Source organism: Kryptolebias marmoratus, linkage group LG16 (assembly GCF_001649575.2).
Source record: "Kryptolebias marmoratus isolate JLee-2015 linkage group LG16, ASM164957v2, whole genome shotgun sequence".
NCBI classification, from domain to species: domain Eukaryota; kingdom Metazoa; phylum Chordata; class Actinopteri; order Cyprinodontiformes; family Rivulidae; genus Kryptolebias; species Kryptolebias marmoratus.
This window is the reverse complement of record NC_051445.1, coordinates 3,384,052-3,409,917: the sequence shown is the minus strand read 5'-3', so window position 1 is coordinate 3,409,917 and position 25,866 is coordinate 3,384,052. Positions and strand designations below refer to the sequence as shown.

The window sequence follows — 25,866 nt, the reverse complement described above, 5'->3', positions numbered from 1 at the left end:
TGCGTCGTCCAGCTGGATCCCCGGAGTGTAAAGTTTTTGTGACTGCTCCGCTGTAAAATCTGACTGAGCCACAAAATCTCTGAGAGAGCTATAAATTCGACATTTGTTTTATCTGTTATTTCAGTTTAATTTGTAGCATATTTTTCTTTGATTTATGCTGCACCCAGCTCACAATTTAAATGGTATTTTTGCTTTTAGTTTGGAAGATTCAAAACAAGGCTAGTATGGGTGATTTATATATTTGTTTGAATTAAAAATAAACACTGAAGATTTCTCAGTAATTGTAATATTTGTAGATTATGTCACTGAGGTTTTTTTAATGACAGGAGGTAATTTCCTCACATTAAGTCACTATACTCTGAATGTTTGTGTCAAATAAGCTTAATCAAGTCAGCTGTCAACTTATTTATTTACTAATTCAATTATTTCTCTTATATATTGTTGTAGACGAGCACTTAGTTAAACTAAAGAGAATTAACATTCTCTGCAAAAATCAGCATGGATGCTGCAGGCTAAGATTTAATGAAGAAGTTGAAATTGAATTAGTAAAAATAAACCAACCAGGATAGCAACTAAAATAAGCAAAATAGAGGCTAAAAGCTAAGTCCAGCAATAGCTTAGCTAAAAGATAAAATCAACAAAACGGTAGCTAAAAAGTAAAAGGATTAAAATTGTAGCTTAATGCTAAAATCAGTCAAACTCCTGCTAGAAGTTAAAATCAGCAGAACAGTAGCTAAAGTGGCTGACTGATAGCAAAATGGTGGCTAAAAGCTAAAAGTAGCTTAAGAAGACAAAGACAGAGAATGTATGCTGAAGGTATTGAAAAGTTCTAAATTATTTCTGAGGATTTTTTTTATTTCAAACAAAATTAAATATTATAAAAAGCATAAATGTTACAGAAAACAAAAATCAAAGCATAAGTAGAGCAGAGCATTTTGATATATTTAAATGGTTAAAATAGCCAAAGTATACAGAATTAGTTAGTTTGCAAAAACCACACAAAAGAAATTAAAATCAAGAGATGCTGATTCAGCGACATCAGCTGCACGACCTCCATGTTTTAAGGACCAGACTGTTTGAGAGTCGGAAGTTTTCAGCTGAAATGTTTCATTTTAAATTAGGATTAGTAGCACTTATGGTCAAAAAAACAAGCTGTTATATATTTACACAGTTTAAAAAAAGTTATATGCTGTTATTATTAAGGTAGTTTTAGTTTTACGGCACATTTACACACAGTGTTTGGAGTTACTTTTGAAAAAGTCCAAACAGAAAATAAATCTGGACCTCAGGACAGCTAAGAGCTGCTGGTCCAGAGGATGTCTGCAATAAACAAGATTTTATATTGAACAGGTAAAGAATTAATGTCATGAGTGATTCTATTTTGACCTAATTTTACCTGTGATGCTTCTGTGTGGCTCGTTCCAACTCAGTGATTCACAGATCCTCTCACTAAAGATGTAAGAAAAGTATAACCATTGTCAAACAAGGGGGACATCTGACTGTTGCATAAAAGTTGGTTTTGGCTGCAGATTTAAATGCACGTCTAAGGTAAAAAGGAAGTAACAATAACACTCTATAAGTTTCTATTTCTATCAAGACAAGTTGCTGTTTTGACAATCTGAGAGATTAAAAAACAAAATCTTAGGTTGACCAGTTTAGTTCTAATACAGAACCCTGAGGTGCACCTGAAGAGACGTCACTAATGTTTACTGAAAAGGATCTGAGGCGAGTCAATGAAGAGCAAAGTGTTAAATAATCTAAAAGCTGCAATATTAAAACCAGCTGATAGAAGAACTGAGCCGAGTCCTTTTCTCAGGTTTTATTACAGCCTGAAATATATCACTTACACCAGTAAATAAAAAAAAAATGCAAACTTTCTCAGTTATTTAAGATAAAAAGCCGGAATAAAGATATTTTGAATAAGGAACCAAAAGAAAAATGTTTTACAGAGAAGCTGCATGAACTTCACATGTAAAAGCATATTAAATTAACACATGACATATGTGAAACATGCATGTTTCCCATGTGGATTTGGAACAAAAAAAACACACAAACTTCATATATTGAAAATTACATTTTCACGTTTCCCACCCATTTTCAACATGTTCTTGTCGTCACATTGTGGTCACATGATTTTCCACATGTGTAGTCATGTGAAAAACCTGGTAAATTAATGTGTCTTTTCTGCAAGGGGGTCATGAATCTGTAGTCTTCTGTTATGTTGATTCTTTAGATCATTTTTCTGGAAGAAATGCAGGTTATTGAAGTCATATAAAAGTTTAACTTGTATTTGTGTTTTGGCTGGTTTGATAATGTTTCATTTTCCGACACAAAACAACACAACAGCAGTGTTTCTGCTTTCAGTTGACCTGAGATTATTATTTTTGACACTTACATATAATTCGATATAAGAGGGAGAGAACTGGTGTCTCAGCGTCCGCAGACAAAACAATAAGCAAGGAAGCCATCAACAGAAGCAATAAGCATCTCCGCCTGCTTCCACAGCAGAAACATTATTTGTTTGAGTCAAAGCTGACAAAGACAGGGTGACATGCTGAGTTAACCTTTGACACCTCTCCCTTCAATCCCACTTCCCCTCGTTCCGCCTCGCCTTGTTTCAGCTCCACCCATAAAACATTAATACTGTTTTCCTTAAAGAAGAAAAAAACAAAGATGGGCACCACAGGTTAAATCCAAGTCCAAACTAAATTGCCTTCTTTCCTGAGGCTAAGTCATTTTAATAGTGCAGATTTATTGTGCTGTGCTTTTTGGAGGGCGATCATATACGTGTGGTCAGTAGCGCGTATGCAGTCTGTGACCCAGCCTCCCTCTCACGTTACACCCTATTTATAACATCCCCTTTGCTGGCTCCCCTCGTTCTGCAGTTCCTAGGAACCTCTTGTGCTTCCAGCCTCGAGCTCCACTCCTCTGTTCCTCCAGACATCTGAGAAGCTCTGCTGCAGCCTGCCCTGGGCTAACTGTTTATCCTGCACAGCCTGCCAACCAGCCACATGCTCCGGATTACCACAGGACACCCATTTCACAGCCCATTCTGATTATTTGATTTTTCTAATTGAAAGGAGAAGTTCTGGGAAAGTGTCTTGGATATATGCTCGTGATCTGTTTTCGGTTGCATCAGGAACTTTATCCCTTTGACTTGCCCATCTCACCCGATGGATCACACCCTGTTCAGCTGCCTGCGGAGCCCCCATGCTCCGGCGCAGGCCCTGCATCCCACCTTCACTCAGTCCCCCCTGACTCTCCACGGACGCTCAGACCACATCACCTACCCCGACCTGGGCTCTTCGTCGTCCTCCTCCTCCACATCCTCGCCTTCACCTTGCGTCATCTCAAGCTACTCGGCTGATGACGGCCTGTTTCCCGGGCAACCCCACCACCACCACCGGGCTCACCTGCCCTCCCAGCAGCATCATCACCCACCTCAGCACCACACGTCTTGGCACATCCCACAGATGCCGTCGCCCGGCGGCAGTAAGCGCCACGGCCTCTGCCACCCGCATTCCCTCCCATCTCACGACAACAGGCCCACACCTCCGGACCTGGGCCACCCTGGCGCTCCCAGTATGTGCGCCAGCACCCCGACGCTGGGCAACGGCAGCACCCCCACAGGGGCCTCCTGCGTGCCTTCGGACTTTGGCAGACAGACTCTGTCACCTGCTGAAGCCGAGAAGAGGAACAACAAGAGGAAAAGTGACAGTTCAGGTAAGAAGGTCTGGAAAACAATCAGGAGGACAACTGGAACAGTCATAGAGGCAGGAATTTTTTCTGTTTTTCACATCTGTTTTTGACACATTGCACAACTTAAAACTAACTCTGTAATTCTTTGGAAGTATTTTTTCTAAGATCAACACTTTTACACAAAAACCCACATTTTAAGAAAACAATCAAAGCTGAAGAACACCACAAACATCTGTATGTGTCAGTCTGAAATTACTGGGAATTCTGCAGCTCTCGTAGAAAAACAAAACGAGACGCGACTTGTAGGTGTCGGCTGCAGGCAGACTGGAGCGTGGAGCAAAGGCCACACATTAACTGCGCGGGCACATCTGACTACTGGCATGTTTGGTTTGAAAAGAATCACATCTGGTTTGTTGCGACACTCTTCAGAGGGCAGAAAATGAGGTGCACAGTAAAGAATTGATGTCATGGATTGTAAAAGACTACACTGGTGCCTCGTGCTGCACTAAACACTTCGCAGATGCAGACTTTTCATGCTTTATTTTGTCTAAATCCTGCAGAGAAAATAAATCACAGTCAAGGGGGGCCGTTTTCACACAAGACACTGGGACATAAATAAACGCAGAGTGTCACATTTTAGAGAATAAGATCAACATTTGAAAAGTATTACCAATCCTGTATAAAGCACTGTTCATACACTGAAGCAGGCTCACTGTACTTTTATCCACTCTTTCATAATTTAGATTTTAAATACGTAACATTTGTCAGTAAGTTACCTGCATATATGAGCACTTCTGGATATAAAGCTTGTCATGGCTAAAAAGTTATTTAGTTAAAAAGTAATTTGAGTAACAAACAATAAATTACTTTTACCTGAATAAATAAAAGTACATTGCTTTGTCTTCCCAAATGGTTCAATGAATGAACTGTGTTTTATAAATAATTGTTAAAGCTCTATAAAATAACCCATTTATAGTGTATTAGTAAATGCTGTGGCCCTGCAGCGATATATTTATTTGATTTTAAATCTGTGTAAAATACAGTCTCTTATAATAGTATTAGGGTTAATTTTTTTTTTAAATACAAAGACTCGCTCACACAGTCATTGATAAAATTTTACAGAAACTTCTCATTTTGGTTTGCATTCAAACAAAATCCACCTCCGCCTGCAGATTATTTCCAACCTGCAGTCACTGCCGTAATCAATCACAGGACGACAAACGGTCGGGTTTGGGTCACGAGAGTTCTCCCTGGGAACGTGATATAAGTGCGAGTTTCGAGGAAACGTGTGCTCGCCGCTCTTTCTGTCCTTTTGAGGATCGCAGACCCTCAGCACTGATCCCGCATCCTTTAAAGGCCCCTTTGTTGTCACATCGAACAGGATTATAGATTTTGCCCAGGATAGCATTTGAGGGAGGATATTCCTCCTGACAGGCCGGCTGTTCCTGCAGTCCACTGCTAGTTTATGAACCCGAGTTTGCAAAATATAAAATGAATGACTCTTGGCTGGCTTTATTAAATCGCCTCCAAAACACAACTGGAAATAATTTGATTTATAATCCACATAATCACTCCAGATGTGATGGTTATGGGAGCAGAACAATAAAAGAATTATATATATATTATACATATAAAGAAAATGCCAAAATTGTGCAAAAAAAATGAAACTTAATGTTCAGTTTTATTTATTCTGTGCTAAATATCCACTCATCCAAATGGAAAATGTTGCAATCACACATTGAGTTCAGGACGCCGCTTCAACTTTTCTTCTCTCGTTTTTAAATCACTTGAGCGTCTGCTTCCAAATCCTGCTTCTCCTGCAACATTAGATGAGCTCTGCATTCTCACCACAGTAACACCAATCACACTGATTATGGGGGCTAACTTCGCTGCTGACTCAGTCAGCTGTCTAAATATCAGACCGTTGCCTTTTGCATGAGATAGAGCCCCGGTTAGGTTTCAGCATCTGGACCAGGAGCTCGAAGGAAACCTGAATTTAGCTGCAGAAATAATAACAAAACCTGAGAGCTCATTTCCATATAAGTTTTTACCCTTTTTTTTCACAAATATGACTCTGCTTCTGATGCCGACTTGTGCCTGTTTCCTCAGGCGAGGCTGAAGGGTGAGCTAATGAGATGAGTCAGGGTGTTTGGTTTCAGGGTAACCTGCTCATTTTTTTGTGGGCATGCCAGAGAGTTTTGGGTCTCGTAAGGGCAGGGTGTCTTTGCTGAGTTTACAGCTCTGTCAAGGGAGGGGTCGTCCTTTAAAAAGTTACCAGTTTTCCGAGTGGAACAATAAAAGGTGGTTATTTTGTCAAGGCATTGTTGTAAAAAAAAAAAAAAAAAAAACAGAGAGAAATGCTGAAGGCCTCTCTCTGGCACTCAAAGTCACTGTAAAGAAGATTTAGTACATCTTGGTAAAAGTGGTTTTGGATTTGTGTTGTTTATTCTGTCTGCAAATCAAATAAATGAAAATTTTCACTCTCACAAAGAAAAAAAAAACACTAGTTAAAAAAACAGTAGTTTATTGGTTTTAGCATCAATTTGCACATTTTTCCCCCTAGAGGGTCTCTCTTGAACTTTGCCAAGTTCATTTGAGAACCCTAAACTTTGTGCCCTGTCTGGGTGTGTGTGTTTCTCTCATATTATCCTCCTTTTTTGTGGAAAGATGAAAGTTACAGCCGGGACCTAATTGCTGCGGTGTAGCGGCTGCACCATAAAAGCCTGCCGCTCGTTTTAACTCCAGGCCTGCTGGTCTGAAGCGGCTGGCTGTGTTGTACTTTTATTTCTTTTTTACATGATGTCTGAGTGAACCAGAGGGAGCGGATCAACCCGTCTGCAGACGCGCTTCAGTCAGCCACTTGTTGTTCGGAGTGTGAAATTACAGGGAGGGGAAGACAGGAGTCAAAGGAGAGCTGGACAGGAGCTGCGGGTCAAGAAATACTAGGTTTCATTTTGTAAAATTTATGGAGGAATTCTTGTACTTTATGTTTCTGTTTGTTTGGTCCTGGCAGCCGACAAATATAACTTTTGTAAAACAGTTTAATTTAATCTTTTCCACAGACTTGAAAGTTATTTTTCTGTTTTGAAAAACGTAAACTTCATGAACAGTAAGATAATCTTTACGACAGACAAACAGAACCAACAGGGGTCCATAAGAGGAGAAACTTTAAATGTGGCTTCACACTTTGTATCATTTGTGGGTCTGGAAGAGTGCTGCAGGACTATTTACAATTTTCCTTGATGCAGGATTATCATATCCTGCAGGAGACAAGCGCAGATGAATTTGCATGCAATTGTAGCTGTCCTTAAGTCCAACATGCATCTGAAGTGTGTCCAGCAGAGAAACCACAAAAGCTGCTTATAATAGGAACAATTTGAAAGGCAGAATTAAACATGTGTGTTTTCTTTGGAACGTTTTGTGGAAATGCAAAAAATAAAAAAGTGCAAAAGTGAAGTAATAATGACAGAAGGCTGTTTTTTTTTTTTAAAGAAAGTACATAATCTGTTTTATCTTGAGTATAGTCCTGAACCATTTCTGTATTTTAACCAGGAAACGTATATTCTTTAATGCCTGCAGGTAAAGTGGAGCTCATGTCTGGAAATGTGTTTGTTTGTCTGAACAAAATGTTTCATGAATCACTGAAAGGATTTTCATGAAACTTTCAGAAAGTAGTCGATGGATGTACATCTACAGCCTTTTAGAGTCATACCAATTCAAAATGGCCACCACACCTTAGCCTACAAAGAAGTGGCTATACCTCTGTGATTTTTACAGATATGTATCTAAAAGTAGGTGTGGTAGTAGCTGAGAGTCATCCATAACACACGAGATATTGCACATAGTGTTATTTTCAAGGTTTGACCAAAATGGCTACAATTCTGTTGATTTAAGACTCCGGCATGAAAGGCAGTGTGTGACATGCCTTCCTTCAAGGAATAGTGTTTAATTTTACAGAGTTTTGCCTTTTTATTGCTTCTAAATATAGATTTTATGGGCATTTATTGTTTTACTGACTGTTTTTAGACTTGAAGGACAGAGTAATTTAAATAACAAATAGCTGAAAAAGGAAGGAATTTCCAAATAAGAATACTGTAGCTTTATGGGGTCTCTGTTTCACATTCGCTAATAAAGTCACAGCAGCAGATTTCTCTAAAACAAAGCCAAATTAAATCCATGTTGGTGATAAAAAGCCAGCGTTTTGTAATAGCACAGCAGCTGCAGTCAGACACACATGTGTTCCCGCCCACGAGTCCTTCCACCCACTTAAAGTATTCATAAACAACGACTGAACAATAAAATGTGACTGACAGCTCTCATTGTTTCTCTTACCTTTGCTTTTATCCTGCACCTGCCACATAGCATTTTTCTTATTGTTTTTTTCTTTCTTTCTTTTTGTTGCATATAAATCTGCCCTGAGCGCAGCAGAAACCTGTGTGGTGTTTGGTTTCAGAGTCCCAGGACGGGAATTACAAGCCAGACGTGAGCAGCAAGCCCAGGAAGGAGCGGACCGCGTTCACCAAGGAGCAGATCCGAGAGCTGGAGGCCGAGTTCGCCCACCACAACTACCTAACCAGACTGAGGCGATATGAGATTGCCGTCAACCTTGACCTCACTGAAAGACAAGTACGTCCCTCGAAAGCCTTTCCCTCTGGGTTTAGACTTTACTGAACCTTCTATTAGCACATCAATGCCATGTTGTGAAAACAGAACCACCCTCAGGACTATGAGAAGGCTTTTCACTCGCTACTGTGTTTTGGCCATTTTGTTACGAGGGGGCTATTGTGCTCCAGATGTGGCTGCGTCATAGGGGCCATTCTATTCCAGATGTTCCTGTCTATTCTTACAGTCACGACAGGGAGAGATGGCTTGAAGGAAGTGCTGTCTAGCAAGTCACTTCCTCTTTCCCACTACCTCTGCAACTACAAATTGGTCTCCAAGCGTGGGCCGCTCACTGTAAAATGCCGACACATGAAATAAATAACAGGAGACAAATGGTGGAGGGAAGGAAGAACTATAAACTTTGTTGTCCTGACACCCTTTAATAGGCTGTAACTCACAGCTAGTTGACTCTATTCTAGTGAATTTTGTTGTGTGACAGAATGTAGATTGAATGTAAAGAGCAGGTACCTCAGAGTCTCTATGGGGTTAAAAGAACAGATATTCTCATTCTCAGTTTGTCACATTTTGACATTTACTCAGGAGTTTTCTGTGCCAGCCTTCAAAAGACAAACGCTTCTTCACTGTCACTTTCCAAAACAAACAGAAAGATACTCGTTATTACATACTGCCAATCATTTTCCTGCAGCAGTAACTGAAGCAGCAGTAAAAAAAATATTAAGAAAAACTTCATTTTATACAATGAAAACTGTTGGGTTGCTTGTTGGGTCATAGGTTGTGTGACCCAGTGTTTGGGTCGAAGATGAGCCGTCACTGTCAGCTATTTTAAGCCCGAAGTTGACCAACTTGAGCCTGACTGGACCTCTACTTTAGAGTGTAATAAGTAAAGATAAGACTCATGAGAGCACAGACAGTGAGATCCTACCTTAAGGTTTAAATCTCCACCTCTGTGAAGCGAAGGACTGTGGGGAGTCAACTATCTCACATAACCATATGTTCAGTCTTAACTTAAAGGTTGAACATTAAATGTTTAAAAGTTAGCATGAGCTAAAACTGACAACTGATGAAATCACAAAGTCACGAGGTGGATGAAAAACACAGAAAACAGCTACAACATGACTATTTTAATATTTTACTTTATCACAAAGTATATCTTTGAGTCCAACTACAGAGCAAATAGCAGCACCAAGAGAGACAAGATTATCCTCAAGAGTTTCGTGGATTTTTGAGTGCGCCCCCAAGTGGCAGCAACATGTTACGAACCATAGGAGACGTCCTGACGCCCTCGTAACTTAAGAGAGGAAGAGAAGTGCTCGTAACTTTGGGTCCATTTGACCCGAAGGCCACGGGAGGGTTAAGCCCCAAGACTTATTATGTAAAAATATTAAAATAACGAGGCCTTAAAATTACTATCTTTTCATTTTTGTCTCTTTTCTTTGATGTATCACATAAATAAAGTACCTGGTTAAGGTTGAGCATTGAAAGTACTTGATTGATTGATGATTTTAAGGGCTTTTAAAAGTCATGCAAATTTTCTATCCATGCTCTGAAAGTACCTGCAAAGTAAGACCTGGAAAATGTCAGCTGCATCACAAAACGTCTGAGTAATGCTCTGCTTTTGGTTCAAATAATTCTGAAGGTGCAGAAACTCAAAAAATAAAATAAAAAAGCAAATCTCCCTTTTAGTCCATGGGACCACCAAGCACAGAGTTTGCCATCTTGCAGCCTGTTCCAAAACCTGGTGCAATTAATCTTTCTGTGGGATCTAAAATGTGCTCTTTTTTCAGCTCTTGCTGCATAGGTTGTGTGTGATCTCAGTTTTGTCAGAAAAAATATACAGAAGGAGATAGTGAGGTAAATACTGGCAGTAAAATCCGCTGTCTAAGTGACTTGATTTATGCCGTGAGAGCTGTTTGGAGAAATCAGATGGATGTTTAATGTGTTTGTAGGCTGCAGAAACTGGAACATTCTTTTAAAACGGCAGCAGTGAAGCATCAGGCTGAAACATCTTACATGTTTGGATTTTAGCCAGTTTAAATCCTGATTTATATTCCTTCGTCAAAAACATAACTTTTACGGGGTTAAATAGATGTTGTTTTAGAATAAAACTATAATTAAACTCACTTTTCTGTTGTGGCTGCTCCCTCTGGCAGGGGTCACCACAGCGAGCAAACCTGCACAGAAAATTTGGCAATTGTTTTTTATGCCAGATTCAGTTTCTGATGCGACCTGGGCTTAAACCCACGGTCTCAGGATTACAAGACCGCAGCACTGACCACTGAGCTAGTTTTAAATAGTTTTAAATATTGTCCTTTTTTTCATGCATTGTATTACCAATCGTGTGTTTTTTGCTAGTTTTTATGTTTGGTAAAACTAGTTAAGTGGCACATTAGTGATCTAAGGATATGTGAGAGGCAAGATAATCCTTCTAGATTAGCACTTCTGCAACAATTTGCACTCGTCTGAGTTTTTGGAGGACTGTGTTCCTGTCACATGTGATATTAGAGGCACAAAACAAGTTGCTCCTCTCCTGTTTTCAGAATCTGATGAGATGCTCGTCGCGCCGTATATACCTGACGTTTCACACAAACGCTTGAGCTGCCAACCGACTTCCTGACCATGTGATCGCTCGACCCCCTCAGAATAACACTCCCCAAAAGTAAACCCACCTAACCCTGTGTGACAGGGCCTCCCAACTCCTCCTCCCCCTTCCTTTACATGTCAACCCCACTGGAAGCCTCTGCTGCTGCTTGACGTGTAAACTGTTTTAAGCAATAGCTTAATCATCAGTCTGAGAGACTGAAATTCAATCGAGGCTGTTGACTCAGGGGAAACAGGAAGACGCCAAGTGGCAGATGGAGCAGCACATTCATGCACAACTGCTGCTGTAGACACAACTCTAAAACAAGGTTCCTAACTACTTTGGGGGTTGTTTACCTTAGTTATTTTTTATGCGGGATTGTGTGGAGTAGTTATGCACAGTCAGTATCCTAACTGCAGTATACAGCAGTCAGAGTAATCACAGTTTGGAGAATCAGGGAGAACAAAGCAAGAGTAAAGTCTATTCAAGTGTAAATGTTTGCTATCTAAAACTGAGGAGTGGCTCAGGAGGTGGGGGTTTGTCCTGTAACTGGTGGGTTGCTGGTTTGAACCCCCGCTCTGTTAATCTCAGCTATTGTTTCACTTGCCTTGCCTACTGGTGGTGGTCAGAGGTTCTTTTTATTCTCTGTCATGTTTATGAGACATTTGTTGACATAAACATGACAAGAACAACATTTGTGCTTCTGTTTGTTTTGAATTGATTTAAAAATGTCAAAACTTGGTTATTATCTACTGTTAAAAACGTCATTGTAGGATCGAAGTTTTCCGTTTACCTTCTTGTGTTCTTAAATCGTGAAACAAAGGAGAGGAGACTGTTTTGACGCGTTGAGACGGCTTGTTTGCAACGCCAACGGTAAAACAACCGCGTCGCTCTGCCGTAGCTCCTTTATTATTATTATTATTATTATCTTATTTTCCATTCAGTCTGAACATCACTTCCTGTCTGAGGCTACGGAAGCCTAAAAGGTTGGCAAAAAAACTCAAATCAAATTCTGAGAAATAAACAAAAACATAAAATATGTTTCAAACTTAGAATAATAAATTCAAATTGTATTTTCCCATAAATGAAGCTTACAGTCATGTTGAGGAACACAAACTCAGAAGTATAGAAGTGGCCAACATATCCAAACAGCCACTTCTCCACTGAAAGCCAGTGTTTGAATGTAAAAAAACAAGGAAGAAGCAAAGCAAAAAGAAAAAAAACAAACAAACAGCCGGGAAAAGCTGCTGCAGCTAATGAAGGAGTCACAAATGAACAACCGTAAAGTTTCCACCTAATGTGGAAAAGGTGAAGCCAATTACAAAGTTTAATGAAACTTTTATTGCAAAGGATTTATCTGCATTCAGTGGTTGAAAGACAGGGCGTGTGCGCTGTTTCACACTTTAGAGCCACAACAGAAAATGATCATCTAATGTCAAAGACACTAAACAACAATTCCCACGCTCTGAAACGGGACGAAAAACAAAGTTGAGGAAACACTGAAGAAAGTGGTAAAATAGCTCTAAAATGATGGAGATGGACATCCTTACAACTCAGCATTTTCTCTTTGTTTTGGTTAGTTGCCGAAATCTTGTCTGGAGGAAAACTGATTCATGCTGCCGTAAAGAACAGAACATTTTGTTTGTTTTAGCTCTGAGAATTTGTATTCTCAGGATTTTTGAAGTGTGGTTACAGATGAATAGAGATGATTGCATCACAGTCCTCTGAATGGTCATTGAACCGAATCACAAAGTGCCTAAAGATTCCCACTTTTCACAACAGAAAGCAGTACGTTTTCTTGTTTTTGCTTTCATATTCACTCATTTTTACTGTGTGTGGTTGTTGTTTCACAGCCACTTTGCTGCATGATGTGATGGGCAAACTCTGTGCACACAATTACAATTTGCAACACAGACTTTGAAACTTTGAAACAGATAAAAGAAAAGCCATCAACAAAAACCTGATCATACAGAAATTAAAACTATATATCGTTGGCTTCTAAGTCCCTGTCAAGAGAAAACTTCACTAATTAGGCTCAGTTTTTTTAAGCAAAATAAGAATCAGAGACTCGATCTGTCCCAGACTAGAGGGCCGGATGAAATGTTACAGAGGGCCGGATCTGGCCCGCGGGCCTTGAGTTAGACCCGTGTGGTTTAGAGAATCAGAAAGAAATGATCTCGATATAGATACTCTGACTGCTGTCTAATGCAGGTAAGACGCTGCCTGCACACAAGCATGTGAAGGCATTGAGTTCTGACATTTTCCGTGTGCTTCACCCCGCAGGTGAAGGTGTGGTTCCAGAACAGGAGGATGAAGTGGAAACGAGTGAAAGGAGGCCAGCAGGGCGCAGCGGCTCGAGAGAAAGAACTTGTGAACGTAAAAAAGGGAACGTTACTGCCTTCAGAGTTCTCCGGCATCGCAGCCCTCCACCATTCAACGGACTCCCTAGCCAACGAGGACAGTCATGACAGCGATCAGAGCTCTGAGCATGCTCATTTATGATGCACACACACACACACACACACCCATCCCTGCCTTACCCAGACTGTGGGCTCTGCCTCTGGACCTTCCTTAGAAGGACTGCTGCCTGATGATCCACCATCGTCATACAACGATGATAAATAAGTGTACAAATACAGAGAATCAAAGTGTTAGACAAGGCAATATGTATATACAACAGAACTGAATGCCTTTTGTTTCAAAGTTTGTTAGAAAAATGCAAAAGAAGCAAGTTGTTCATTTAAAAAAAAGTGATATATTGGTATAAAAGTTCCCGAATAATGCAGTTTATGTTGAAAATCATATTTAGTTGAACTGTTACATTCCATGTGTGTGTTTTGAGAAGCAGGCTGAAGCTTTGATTTGCACTGTTGAACTTCTGGTCTGTGCCTCAACTGGTTTCTACTGTAAAAAAACAACAACATGTAAATCATGATGTAATTGAGGTATTAATTCATTCGAGTGAGCAGGAAATCTAATTTGCTTTGCAAATATAAATAATGTGTAAATATTTCTCAGTTTTGTCTTACTTTAACTATAATTCTATACCCAGACTGTTCAGCTCATGGAATAATAAACACTGACAGCTCTTCAAATGACACTTTTCTGCCCAGAGATCTGAATCCTTTCAGAGACAGTTTCAAATTGAATAAAACTTAACCAGTGGAAAAAGTCATTTTTTATGAATAGCTGGGTTTTCCTTTTTTTGCCTCCTTCGCTTTTGCAGCTATCCATCCATGTGGATCCGTGGTGATGAATACATGTTCCACAATGTGAGCCTGAAATAAATTAAAGATTGCAGAGAGAGTGGAAAGCTGGTGATGTGGGCGCATGTTAAATTCACCTTTGCCTGGGGGCAGGGGCAGGACTCCCGCCAAAACTCAAGAAAACCCACAGTGGAGCTGATCCCGTTACCAAATCCAGTTGAAAATAATTCTGTCTTGATCTCGTCTTTCACCACACTGTGATTGTGCATTCTAATTTGTTTTAGAGGCACCTCACTTGGCATTTGAGGTTTATAATCCCCCCCATCCAAGATGAAACCCACCAGTCCTGACTCTGATCCAGGCTTTACTCATGTTGCACTTCAGTCCCGAGTATTCACAGCTAAAGAAGACATCCACCTCTTTCTGACTCTAATCCTGGCACATTTGCTGCAGAAACTAGAGTAATTCATTGGCAGTTTATGACTAAACGATAAAAAGTGAGCATATCTGACTTAAAACCAACAAGCACATGTATATACATTTAAATAATCTAAAGATAAACTAAACCTTTCCCTTCTGTAAGTAGCCTTTGGATGCTCAGGACCCACATCAGATGCTTACTTTGTGACTCAGACATTTATTATTATATATTATTATTATTGTTCGTTTGTCTGTACCAATAGCGAAACATCTCATCAAACACCAGATGGATTTTTATGAAACTTGCAGAAAGTCAGATTCAAAATGGCTGCTGCAGCTAAGCAAACTTAGCAAAGATAAAAATGGCTTTAACTTTGTCAGCTTTAGAGATATTGAGCTAAGATTTGGCGTGGTAGTAGCTGAGAGTCATTCTCAACACATACTCTAACTGTTTTTATGAGATTTGTTTTTTAAAACTTTACCATTATTAGTGTCAACTATGTCTGTCTGTTAGTAAAATATCTCATGAACAATCGGACAGAATCATTGGATGTTCTTCTACAACTGACTGATTTTTGGAGTCAGCTAACCAACCTTTAGCAACACAAAATGGTTATAACTTACTCAGATTTACAGATGATGAGCTAATGTTTCTGTGGTAGTAGCTGAGACTCGTCTTCAACACGCACTCTGAGCGCTGACGCATCTTGAGATGCAAAATAAACACATTATGAAATCAAAAAGTGCAAAATTACCCAGAAAACCAAGATGAAACACAAAAAAACAACATTATTAAATGCCTAGCATTTCTTGAAGGAATGCATATCGCCTGCTGCCTTTCATGCCAGAGTTTTAAACTGATTTATCTTATCTTGAGAAATAAAGTTATTGTTTTGGTGAATAACATTGTGTCTAATCTCATGCAAGATCACAAGTTGTCACACTGAGAGGATGTGTTAAGGATGAATCAGCTACCACCGCAACAAATCTGTAAAACTGACTGAGTTATGATTCGTTTTGGTGTTGCCGAGGGTTGATTAGCTGATGTGGCCATCTTGAATCAGTTGTAGATGCTCATCTAATAAATACTTTTTGACAGTTTGATTTCATTTATGATTTATTTTGCTAAGAGACAGACAAATAGATAATCGCCTGTTTTCCTTGCTGGTTATAATAACACCAAGAGCAACCACAGTGTGAACAGAAGGAATTCAGTTTAAGTTTCCGGATTTTACTGCCTGAAACTCAAACTCTCGCGAGATAAAGTGGCAAAAAAATGAGATCTTGTCCAGAATCAGCATGGCCATAAAGTAACCAGGCGTCTAAAAAACTGTGGATTAAAATGTGAACAGTCAGTCACAGAAGCCCGAGGCTGATTTGGACCGTCCCGGATTCGGTTTTCTGGTTGTCAGAACTTCTGGCACGCGCTCTGTGACGCACTTTGACCTACTTTTCCAGAGAGAGTGTGTGTGTGTGTGTGTGTGTGGAGGGGTGTAAACACACGAGCTTTTTCAAATGGTGATAAAAGCAGAAGTTGCTGCTGTGGAGCCGCCGAGCTTTGCCCCCTGTCCTGTGAGCCGCCAACACCTGCGCAGGTAAACATGGCGTCAGCCGCGACAGACGCTCCGAACATGGCCGAAGCTGCGGAGTTCGGTTCGGTGTCCAGGGGTCTCCGGGCCATGTTTCTCATGCTCACCCCGAACGAGTCATCCTTCCAGACAGTTGAAGAAGTGCCTCAGTATGTTCAGCAGGTGGGTGCAGGCTCCTCTCCTTCCACCTCCGAGCTTTAAACTGTTTGTCAACAACTTCCGGTTTTGTTTACTGAGGGGAACTGATACACCTAATCTCATTTAACTGCATATATTATGTAATGCAAAAACATGTAAAATATTTAAAGCCAGATTATAAAAATATGAAGTTTTTGTTTGCATTTAAAAAAATAAATCCCAAAATATTTTTCAATCCTTCATCTGAATCTAAAGGTTTATAACATTTTATTGTTCGAGGCACTTAATGGTTGTGTGTATGTGTCATTAAGTTGAAAATAAATCCGCAAAAATATAATTTTCTGAGTTTTTAAATGGAGGAAAAAAAGAAATCAGCAAATTCTTGGCAAATTTAGAATCTAACAGTTTTGTTTGATTAATGTTGATGATAAAAGTAATAATCTCCAGGTTTGGTTTTGTCTTTTTAATGAGATGAAGCTCTTCCTGCATGTCAAACAAATACACTTTATGGATAGTATCAGACCAAAACATTTTTTTATTTGGATTTTTGAGATTATTATTAAAATATGATGACCTGTAAGGACCGCTCAGATGGGAAAAAAAATTAAGAGGAATGTTTTTTGGTTTGTTTCAGAGTTTCAAAGTTAAAAATGTTGATGATAAAGTAAAATATTATTTCAAGTCAAAATAGTAGAAATCAGTTGTCATTTGATACTGAGAGATATCAGAGTGTAAGATATCGTCACATTGTTCTAAGTATATTCCTCTCCAGAGCCAGAATGTAGCTAAATCTTGTAAACATACTTCTTAGTAAAGGTAATATTTACGTGTTTATGTGAACTGTGCTGGCCTAACTGTATCCAGTGACCCTGAGAAGGATTTCAGAAGATTGAATAAATATTAGACTAGATCGGTGAACGGTTATGTTTTTGCTCGTATCTGTGTTTGAGTGTCTGTCTGGAACCAAAACACCTCCTGAACTACGGCACAAATCTGAATGTAACTTTCACTGACTGTGGATCAACTGATTAACCAAAGCCAGCTGACATTAAAAATGACTAAAATGTCTGTAACTCAGTACATTTTACAGATAACTCTCGGCTACGGTAATAATAAACAAATGGAACAAAAACTATTTGGTTCAGGAGCACAAAAGGACTTCATTGAGCTATTATTGAAACACTATTTTGACTTTAATCTTAAAAGTGAGAGACAAAAACTAATTTTATTTTATTTTTTCCTGAGTGTCCCGAATAGGCATTTAACTTTAAATATCCAGATAGCCAATAACTGTTGTTTCTGTTTCTGTTCTGTTATTATTTAGTCTTCTTCAGATAAAGAGTTTTGCAAGTCAGGAGCAGATTAAAAGTATACAGCTCCAAAAGTAGGTTGATTTATTAAAAAAAACAGAAAATATAACAGAGGTTAGATTGAACAAAGTAAAACTTTAACTTGTTTCAGTGGAATGACCTCAAGCTGCACTTTATTCCAGGAGTAACACCAATACTTGCTGAAACAAATCAACCTAATTCCTTCTGCTTAATCCACTGTTTTCAAGTGTTATTCTCTCATTTGATGCTATATTTCAGGGTTTCAGTTACCTTTTATTGTTGCAAATGTCTGCAGCAGGTTTGATATGAGATTTTATGAGCACAGAGCAATTATTTTCACTGGTAGGAGTCCCTGTAATCCACTCCTGATTAAGTTAATTTGTTGTTGCTGCAAGACATTTGATGGTGATAAAAGTTTGCACGGTTGTGCCTGACCGGTTTAGTTACTTACACTGTTTACAGTTTGCGATGTGTCATTAATTATTCCTCTCCGTTGTCTGTGAGCCTATCAGGCCACATAATTAGAAACAAAACAAAACACAATCTTCTAATTTGGGAGTTGTTTGGAGTTATGGGTTTATTGGCCGTTGCCAGGTCTCTCAGCTACTCAGTGATTTGAAAGCAAACACAATAATTTTCAGACAGTGGTGATGAAAGCGGATTGTCAGCCTACATGTTTTTAGCCAGCATCAGTCATCCGTGACCTTATAAAAGGCCTGTTTGGGGAAAAAGCAAACATCTGGTGCACAAATGTCATGTTGCATGTAAGGCTGAATTCAGAAGAAAATAAAATACAATTATTAGACACCACAACAAACAGTAGTGGTAAATATCCTGCAGGATTAAATAGTCTTTACTGTGATTTTTAGCTTGTGTTAGGAAGACAAAAAGACATGAAAGGACATTTTGATTGCATTAAAGATCAGAAAGAAAGAACCTCCAATTATTTCAGTGACGGAAAGAAAAATATTTGTGTTAAAGGAAAAAAAACAGGGCAGTGATGGAAGAGACCCAAGCATGTTGAAGAGAAAAGACTAAAATCAAGCTTCTTACTCAGTTATTGTTCTTTCAGCTGCTCCCTTCTTCAGGGGAGCAAACTCACATGAAAGATTTGGCAATTGTTTTTATGCCAGATGGCCTTCCTGTTGCAACCTGGGCTCGAACTTGTAGCGTCAGGATTACAAGAAGGCACTACTGACCACTCAGCTCCTGCAGCCCCCAGTTCCAGAATCAGACTACACTGCTGAATAGTTTTGCCTAAAGCTAAAGCTATCAAATACTGAAGGCTGTGGAGGTAAAACTATCTGCTGGACAGTGGAGGAAAAAAAGGAGGGAAAGGTTTCGGCTGGCGTCCAGGACCTCTCAGCAGGTTTGCAGGAGGTCTGCTGCACTCCAAGCCCATTTGTTAACTGCAGCTCTGCAGTTTGCTGCCAGATGTTGGAACGTTGCGTGTGATCGCAGGTCCCTGGTGGAGCTCACGCCTCCGTGTGTTGCACACACATCACACACACCTGCATGTTTGAGTGGAATCATTCACAAGGGATATGCACACACATGCATGCACACCCTCACTTCCATGACTGCACACATGCTTTCTCCTAACCCACCTGCACATGTGCTCTGCTGTGGTCTCATCATGCATTCGTTCCTGGCTCCAGCGGGGGCTGTGTGTCCCCAGATTTGACCGAAGTCACTTGGTCAACGATCGCCTTGAAGCTGAAGCTAACCAGCCTCGCTGGCGTGCTCCTAAAGTCACAGCTATGACCTGTTTTCTAACCCCGTACCTCACTAATTTGTTCCATGTTTGACAGACTTATTAGGAGGTTATAACATGTTTCCAGAACCATCAAACATATAGACATGCCACTGAGTATTTGTTTAATGTCCAACTATGTTTTTAGGAATTAAGTTAAGAAATCACTTTTTAAACATTTGCTTCTGTTAGTTGAGTTGGACAACACAAAAAGTTAATTTGTAAAGAAAAAAATCTTAATAAATAACTTATCACATAAATCTTTGTACTTGCTATTCCAATGCACATGCCACAATCACTCCTTATTTGCTCCTGACACAGTTTAAGCTGTGTGGCATGTACTGCTTGGTGTTCCTGTATTATTTGTTTGCCTGTAGAGGTCCAACACTCTCCATTGTTGTGACAGAATGGCAACAACCACCTTCTTCCCTTCTACAATGCTACATGCTACAGATCAGTTATATATACTGCTTTATACCAGGAGTCTTGTCCCTTGTGTTGCATGTGGGTTGGTACTTCATGATCACCACAAATAAGAGTAAAAAGTCAGATACACTTCTGACTAGAGGCCCACACAAAGAGCAAGTGTGAAGTATGTGTGGTAGTACTTTTAAATATGTTGATCGTACAATTACTGTGCGTCACTCGTCTGTTGTCCATACCAGCCGTGCATCTGAGTTGTTTCAGACAAGAAATTCAGGTTCTACATGTGTTGTATATGTTCTTGAATTTTGACAAGATTTGCATGTGCAGGACCAAAAGTATCCATGGTTAAGTGACACACTAGCCAAAATGTTCCCGTTGTATTTTGTGCTTGAAGCATGTTTTGAAATGATTATTTTCATTTTCAAATATGAATTATCATACCATAGGAGGACTTACAGTGGGCTGTAAGTGAGGCTTTTTTGTCATGGTCTTGGGTTCCCTCCTATCTATAGCTCTCCTGAGGGCTCAGCTGGTCTTGGGCCCAAGTCCAATGATAGTCTGCCTTTTTATTGCCGGTTGTTCCGTTGACTGCCTTCATACTCCAATGAAGACCTGGCATCCTTCTCTGAGGACTAAAGAAAGTTTGAAGATTTGGTGTGAGGCAGTGTGCTAGTGGCTCACAGTCCAAACTTTGAAATGCAATCTTTAGTCTGGTGCAGTCCTTTGCCCAAGAATAATATCTACACAATCAACTATGTCTACTAATGTTAAGCCAAAGTCATGTAGCTGTATGCATCACCACTTTCACCGCAGATTAAAGAGTCTTGATTATGTCACTGCACGGGCTTTAGAGCTACAGTGGTTTGCTCTTTTCAACCATTTTCTAAGGGTTTGCTTCCATGTTAGTACAGTAGCTGAGGTGGGACAAACCAAATACTTGATCATATTTCTGTTTGTTTTGTGTTTGTAACTTAGAACAGGGTGGATGCATGTGAAATTATCGAAGATGTTATACAAAATCAGAAACTGCAGAACACAAGAAGTGAAGGTTTTTTATTCATAGCAGATTTTATTGGCACACAGATAATGATTTGTTTCCTGTTAGATGCTTTTTTTCAGCTGTCCTCATAATTATTTTGCAGGCGGTGAGTCCTCAACAATTTCTTGCTATGGAATCTTTTCTGTCAGTAATTTTTTACTTAATAAATATCTACAAGTGACGGATGTACTGCATTGTTTTTGAATGAGGATGGAAGAGTGGCACACTGAAGAAACGGCAGGATTTAAGAGTCAAACCTGAAGATCAGTTCATACGAAAAATGTCCAACTAGTTTTTGTGATTTTGTTCTTTACAACTTTGTTTCAAACTATCTAAAACTGTCATAGTTTATGCATGCGGCATTTCTTAAATTCTACTTTTAATTTCAAATACTTAGCACTTTATAAAAATCTTAAAGGTGTCAATAAAAAAGATAGCTGTAAGGAGTTATGTTTGTCAGAAAATTAGCAATCTGACTGCTGGTTTTCCAGATTACTTTGGCTGTATTTTATCACTGACCAGCAATACAGTTAGGTTTCCTGACATAACGTCTCTTACTCCTTGTTAGATTTTGTTTGGCTTTCATCTGAGAATACTAAAATGAAAATGTGCCGTTTCTTAGCACTGATGTGTAATTCATCCACTGAGATCACTTCAGCCTCCACCGCTGCTCTGTTCAAATAAATGTTTGTGTTTTCCAATCTGCCAAATCACTGTGGCTGTAGACCCGCTGTTCCAGCCTCGTACAATGAAACAAACACTGTGGACCACAAGACATGAAAGCTCTGCAAGCTTTTAGCTCATCTGCCAAAACAAATACTCAGCACAAATGGTAAAAGCAACAGTGGACCTGAAACTGTGTTGTTCCTACAGCGCTGCTCAATGATTGTTTATGTATGTGGTTCTCTGTGTGTGTGTAGGCCACTCCGTTCTTTGTTGGACTGATGGTGCTTGAGATGGTGGTGGGTGTGCTGAGGACAGGAGGCCCAGTGGTCACCATCAGTGATGGCCTCACCTCCATCTCTGCTGGGATGATCTCCAGACTCCCATTGTAAGTGCTTAGCCAGGCTGTTGACTGCTTTTAACATATGATCGATAGCAGTGTGTAGTATTTGCAGTAGCAGAAAAGGTACTGGCTTACTTAATTTGATTGTTTTTTTTTTACCATGCATGTTGTGTAATTACCTGCTTTGTCATTTGACTGAATAATATGGCTCCAAAGTTCTTCTCATTGCTGCTTTTAGTTTTATTTGCTGTTGGGAAGATTAATTCCCTGTGCAAGGTAAGTAAAAAAAAAGTTCAGTCATATCAAAGTGAGTTTCTTTTTAAAATATAGAAATAATTTTTAACTTACCCATACTAGAACCCATACCCATACCCATACTAACTGAAACTGAAAACAGCTAAAGCCAAAGAGGGTTGCTTCCGTCTTAAATCAACTTAAATCTCAAAGATTTCATAGCGGTTTATGCAAACACTACTATTTAAACTTTTATGCTCTTGTCATTTTGCAATGTATGGTTATTTTTGCAGAAAAATTAAGAATTTACAGCCGGATGTGGCGCTTGGATGCCCTGGAAATGCAACAGCCAGCTACTGATGCTATTTGTGCTTGTAAATAACCACAGAATTCCATGTAATTAACCATGTAATTCAAAAATTGAATGGATGATCTTTAAAATAGCTTTAGCATGAATTTTTGAGATTATTCATTTTAAGATGGCAGTAATTTACTTTTTGCCTTCAGATATTAGCTCGTCAGTCAGGTCAGATTCAAACTCTGTTTCTCCAAAATGAGGCTGTTCAGAAAGCTATCTACAAATGGTAAGGCATTATTTATTAATATTTACAGAGAAACTCACTTTAATTTCGCTGAATTTTTCTTCAACTTGTGGTAGAGTTTTCAGAATGCTCAATAGATGTCCCATTTCCTTTTTCAACAGAACATATTCCACACTTTAGCACAAATTTTCATGGGATCATAAGAGGTTCAGTCAATAACTGATTATATTCAGAAACATGCGTAAAATATTTAACGCATGAGGGACATTTACTTAAAACAAGAGTGTAAATTGTTAAATGAATGAATTCTATGTTCTGTTTTGCCTTGTGATCTATACGACCAGGCATTTTATCACATGATTACATTTTGTATTTTGTTTATGTCTTTAAAAGTTGAACTTTTTCTGTAATCTTCTTTAGCTGTCTGGAAAAGTCAACTAATAATTTCCTTATTTTAATTTAGAAATACACACTTGAACCGTTTTACATATCTGTTTATTATTAACATGTTTCTGAACTTTGTACAGCCATCATAACAACTCAGAAAGACAGATGGTTAAAAATGATAATGTGCTTGTCGTGTATCTGCCTTTAGCTTTTAAACTTTGCAAGCAGAGAAAATACTTTTTTGTGCCCTGGGTTTACCTGAGTGTTGGTATATTTGGCAGAGGTTAAAATAAATACTGCTGCTTATAAGTCTCCAGTTTGTAAATTGGCTGTAAGTTATGTGCATGAGATCACAGTAAAGATCTGACTGATAACTTGAGGATAAATTGCTTGTATAAGGTAAAACTTGCATCTCTTACCCATGATTTAAAGCTGTGTGGATCAACCCAAAAGCTTTAGTAAAATTTAAAAACTTTTACTGAACCATTCTTTTTGGGACAAAAGTTAAGAAAATGTTTTACCAAGTAGTAAACATGTTTAATCCCGTATAAAAGTTGAAGATTGCAACATTTAAGTCTGGAGATTATAGATGATAAATGTTACTCACTAAACCATCAGTTTTAATGTTGTTTTTCAGAAATCTGTGCTTTATTTACAGACATTCTTCTCTCAAACAAATACTAAAATATAAAAAACAGCATGTCATTGAAGTTTGTGTTCAAAACATATCAGGCTGTTATTATAGGGATCAAGTTAGATTTTAATTTGAGTTGAAGCATTAATATAAAAGTATTATATTATTGTGTAAAACTAAAGATACAAAGTTCAGGCCCTGTATACACTAACATATATATTTTGCAATATTTCTTTCAAATGAAAGAAAAATATATACATCTTTGAAAATACCACTTTATAAGGTGCACCATCCTAGTACCAGTTTGGACCCCCTCTGCCTTCAGAATAGCCTCAATTCTTTGTGGCAGAGATTCAATAAGATATGGGAACCATTCTTCAGAGATTCTGGTCCACATTGACATGTTAGCATCACACAGTTGCTGCAGATCTGGCAGTTGCATGTCCATGATGTGAATCTGCTGTTCCACCACATCCCATTGATTGAACTGAGATCTGGTGGTTGTGGAGACCGTTGAAGTCCAGTGAATCCAGACTCATCAGCCAGGCACTGTTTTTCCAATCTCCTAATGTCTATTTTTGGTGAGCCTGTGTGAATTGTAGCCTCAGTTTCCTGTTCTTAGCTGACAGGAGTGGCACCCGGTGTGGTTTCTGCTGCTGTAGCCCATCTGCTTCAACGTTGGACAGGTTGTGCATTCAGACATGATATTCTACAGACTTTGATTGGAACAAGTGGGTATTTGAGCTGCTGTTTCTGTTGTCTCGAACCAATCTACCCATTTTCCTCTGACCCCTACCATCAACAAGGCATTTTTGCTGCCTCTCACTGGATATTTTCTCTTGTTAAACCATTTTCTGTAAACCGTAGAGATAGTTATGCATGAAAATCCCAGCAGATCAGCAGTTTCTGAACCATGCCACGTTCAAATCAGAGTCACTTAAATCCTCTTTCTTTCTCAGTCTGATTTTTCAGTTTGAACTTCAGCAAGTTGTCTTCACAACGTCTAGATGCCTAAAAGTATTGAGATGCTGCCATGTGATTGGCTGATTAGCTATTTGTGTTAACAAGCATTTGAACAGGTGTACCAAATAAAGTGGCTGAGTGTTAATCCAAAGGAGTACAGTCAGCACATTAAAATAGTTTTTGAAAGAAATACCATTTACAAATGGGTTTCAGGTTAGATAAAACACTGGTAGATCCACGTGATCCTTTGTCCATTTTTTAAGTAGTATTAATATGTAATGTTCCATCATATCTTCATAAAGTCTGTGTTTTAGGATTTATACCTGTTCATCATAATGTGAACAGTTGGGCATTCTGCACACACAAGCTAACTGTGAACTTTGACCCCTCCCTTCCCTCTTTCCCCTACAGGCTGCTGATGAGAGGCTGTGAACTGTCAGCGTACATGTATGTGTGGGACAACTTCCGCCTGTTGGAGCTGCCCTGGGACTCTGCTTGGACCTGGTGGTTTACCTTCTTAGGAGTGGACTTCTGCTACTACTGGGTCCACCGCTTCGCTCACGGTACCAACACAAGCGTCGCACCGATATCCACATCTGACAACAATTAATCGTATTTAAGTGTAGATGAAGTGTGGTTTTCTCCTTCACGTAGCCTGGGAGCTGTGGGCAGCTTGAATTCATAGGGAATACTAAGGATTTGAACAATCACCAATTTTCCAAGTTGATTTTTTGAAGTCTTCTCAAAGGATGCTTTCAGCTTAATTATCTTCTTTACTGAATGTACTCAGTATGGTTCAAATGCGTGTTATCAAAATATGGCAACCAAGCAACTTCAAAAATCCCTGTGGAGTTTCCAGTGTTTTGTTTGTGTTCTCAGTTTATGGCTGTGCCAATATAAGTCTGCTACCTACCAGCATCAAGCTGGCTATCTTCTGCTTTCTTGTTGCTTACACAGAGTACAAACAAAGACTACAAAGTTAGCTGATGATAAATGGCTTTAAAATGTTGATTTAGTTGCTTTCCCTGCAGGGAGGAGTCATGAACATGGCACTCGCATCATGTTTTCCTGGACACTGTAGAGGAAGCAATTATTTTTGAGTTACATCCAGCTGCTTCAGAGCTGTGCAGATGTGAGAGGCCTTGGTCTCCAGAGGCCTGTGGTCTTAACTCGGTGCTGCCACAGTAACAGGCTACATACAGTGATGTCTTTGAATCTGCAACGTCCAGCAATACACATTGAAAAAACAGAGAAAATATATACCGGATATGCTGTTTTTAGAGTAGCGGTTCCACATT

The 25,866-nt window shown here is 39.2% G+C and overlaps 2 protein-coding genes across 3 annotated transcripts in view; both read left to right on the top strand.

The window, feature by feature from the left end:
* Positions 1-2,860: 2,860 nt before the first annotated feature.
* Positions 2,861-14,000, top strand: meox2a (mesenchyme homeobox 2a). The gene is made up of 3 exons (XM_017428599.2): positions 2,861-3,723; positions 8,153-8,325; positions 13,184-14,000. Exons 1-3 carry the CDS (start codon positions 3,174-3,176, stop codon positions 13,400-13,402), a joined length of 942 nt encoding a protein of 313 aa, XP_017284088.1. The 5' UTR covers positions 2,861-3,173; the 3' UTR covers positions 13,403-14,000.
* A 1,798-nt stretch (positions 14,001-15,798) lies between these two features.
* The window catches only part of agmo (alkylglycerol monooxygenase), a 57,485-nt gene continuing 47,417 nt past the window's right edge, over positions 15,799-25,866 (top strand). For both annotated transcript variants that reach the window (XM_037980216.1, XM_017428594.3), the window contains exons 1-3: positions 15,799-16,277; positions 21,723-21,853; positions 24,980-25,131. In XM_037980216.1, coding sequence (XP_037836144.1) covers positions 16,128-16,277; positions 21,723-21,853; positions 24,980-25,131 — 433 coding nt within the window. In that variant the 5' untranslated portion in view covers positions 15,799-16,127. The remainder of the gene's footprint in view (positions 16,278-21,722; positions 21,854-24,979; positions 25,132-25,866) is intronic.

Coding starts and splice junctions, on each gene's coding strand:
- meox2a (XM_017428599.2), top strand. CDS start 3,174: ATGGATCACACCCTGTTCAGCTGCCTGCGGAGCCCCCATGCTCCGGCG. Junction 3,724..8,152: donor GAGGAAAAGTGACAGTTCAG/GTAAGAAGGTCT, acceptor GTTTGGTTTCAG/AGTCCCAGGACGGGAATTAC. Junction 8,326..13,183: donor TTGACCTCACTGAAAGACAA/GTACGTCCCTCG, acceptor TTCACCCCGCAG/GTGAAGGTGTGGTTCCAGAA.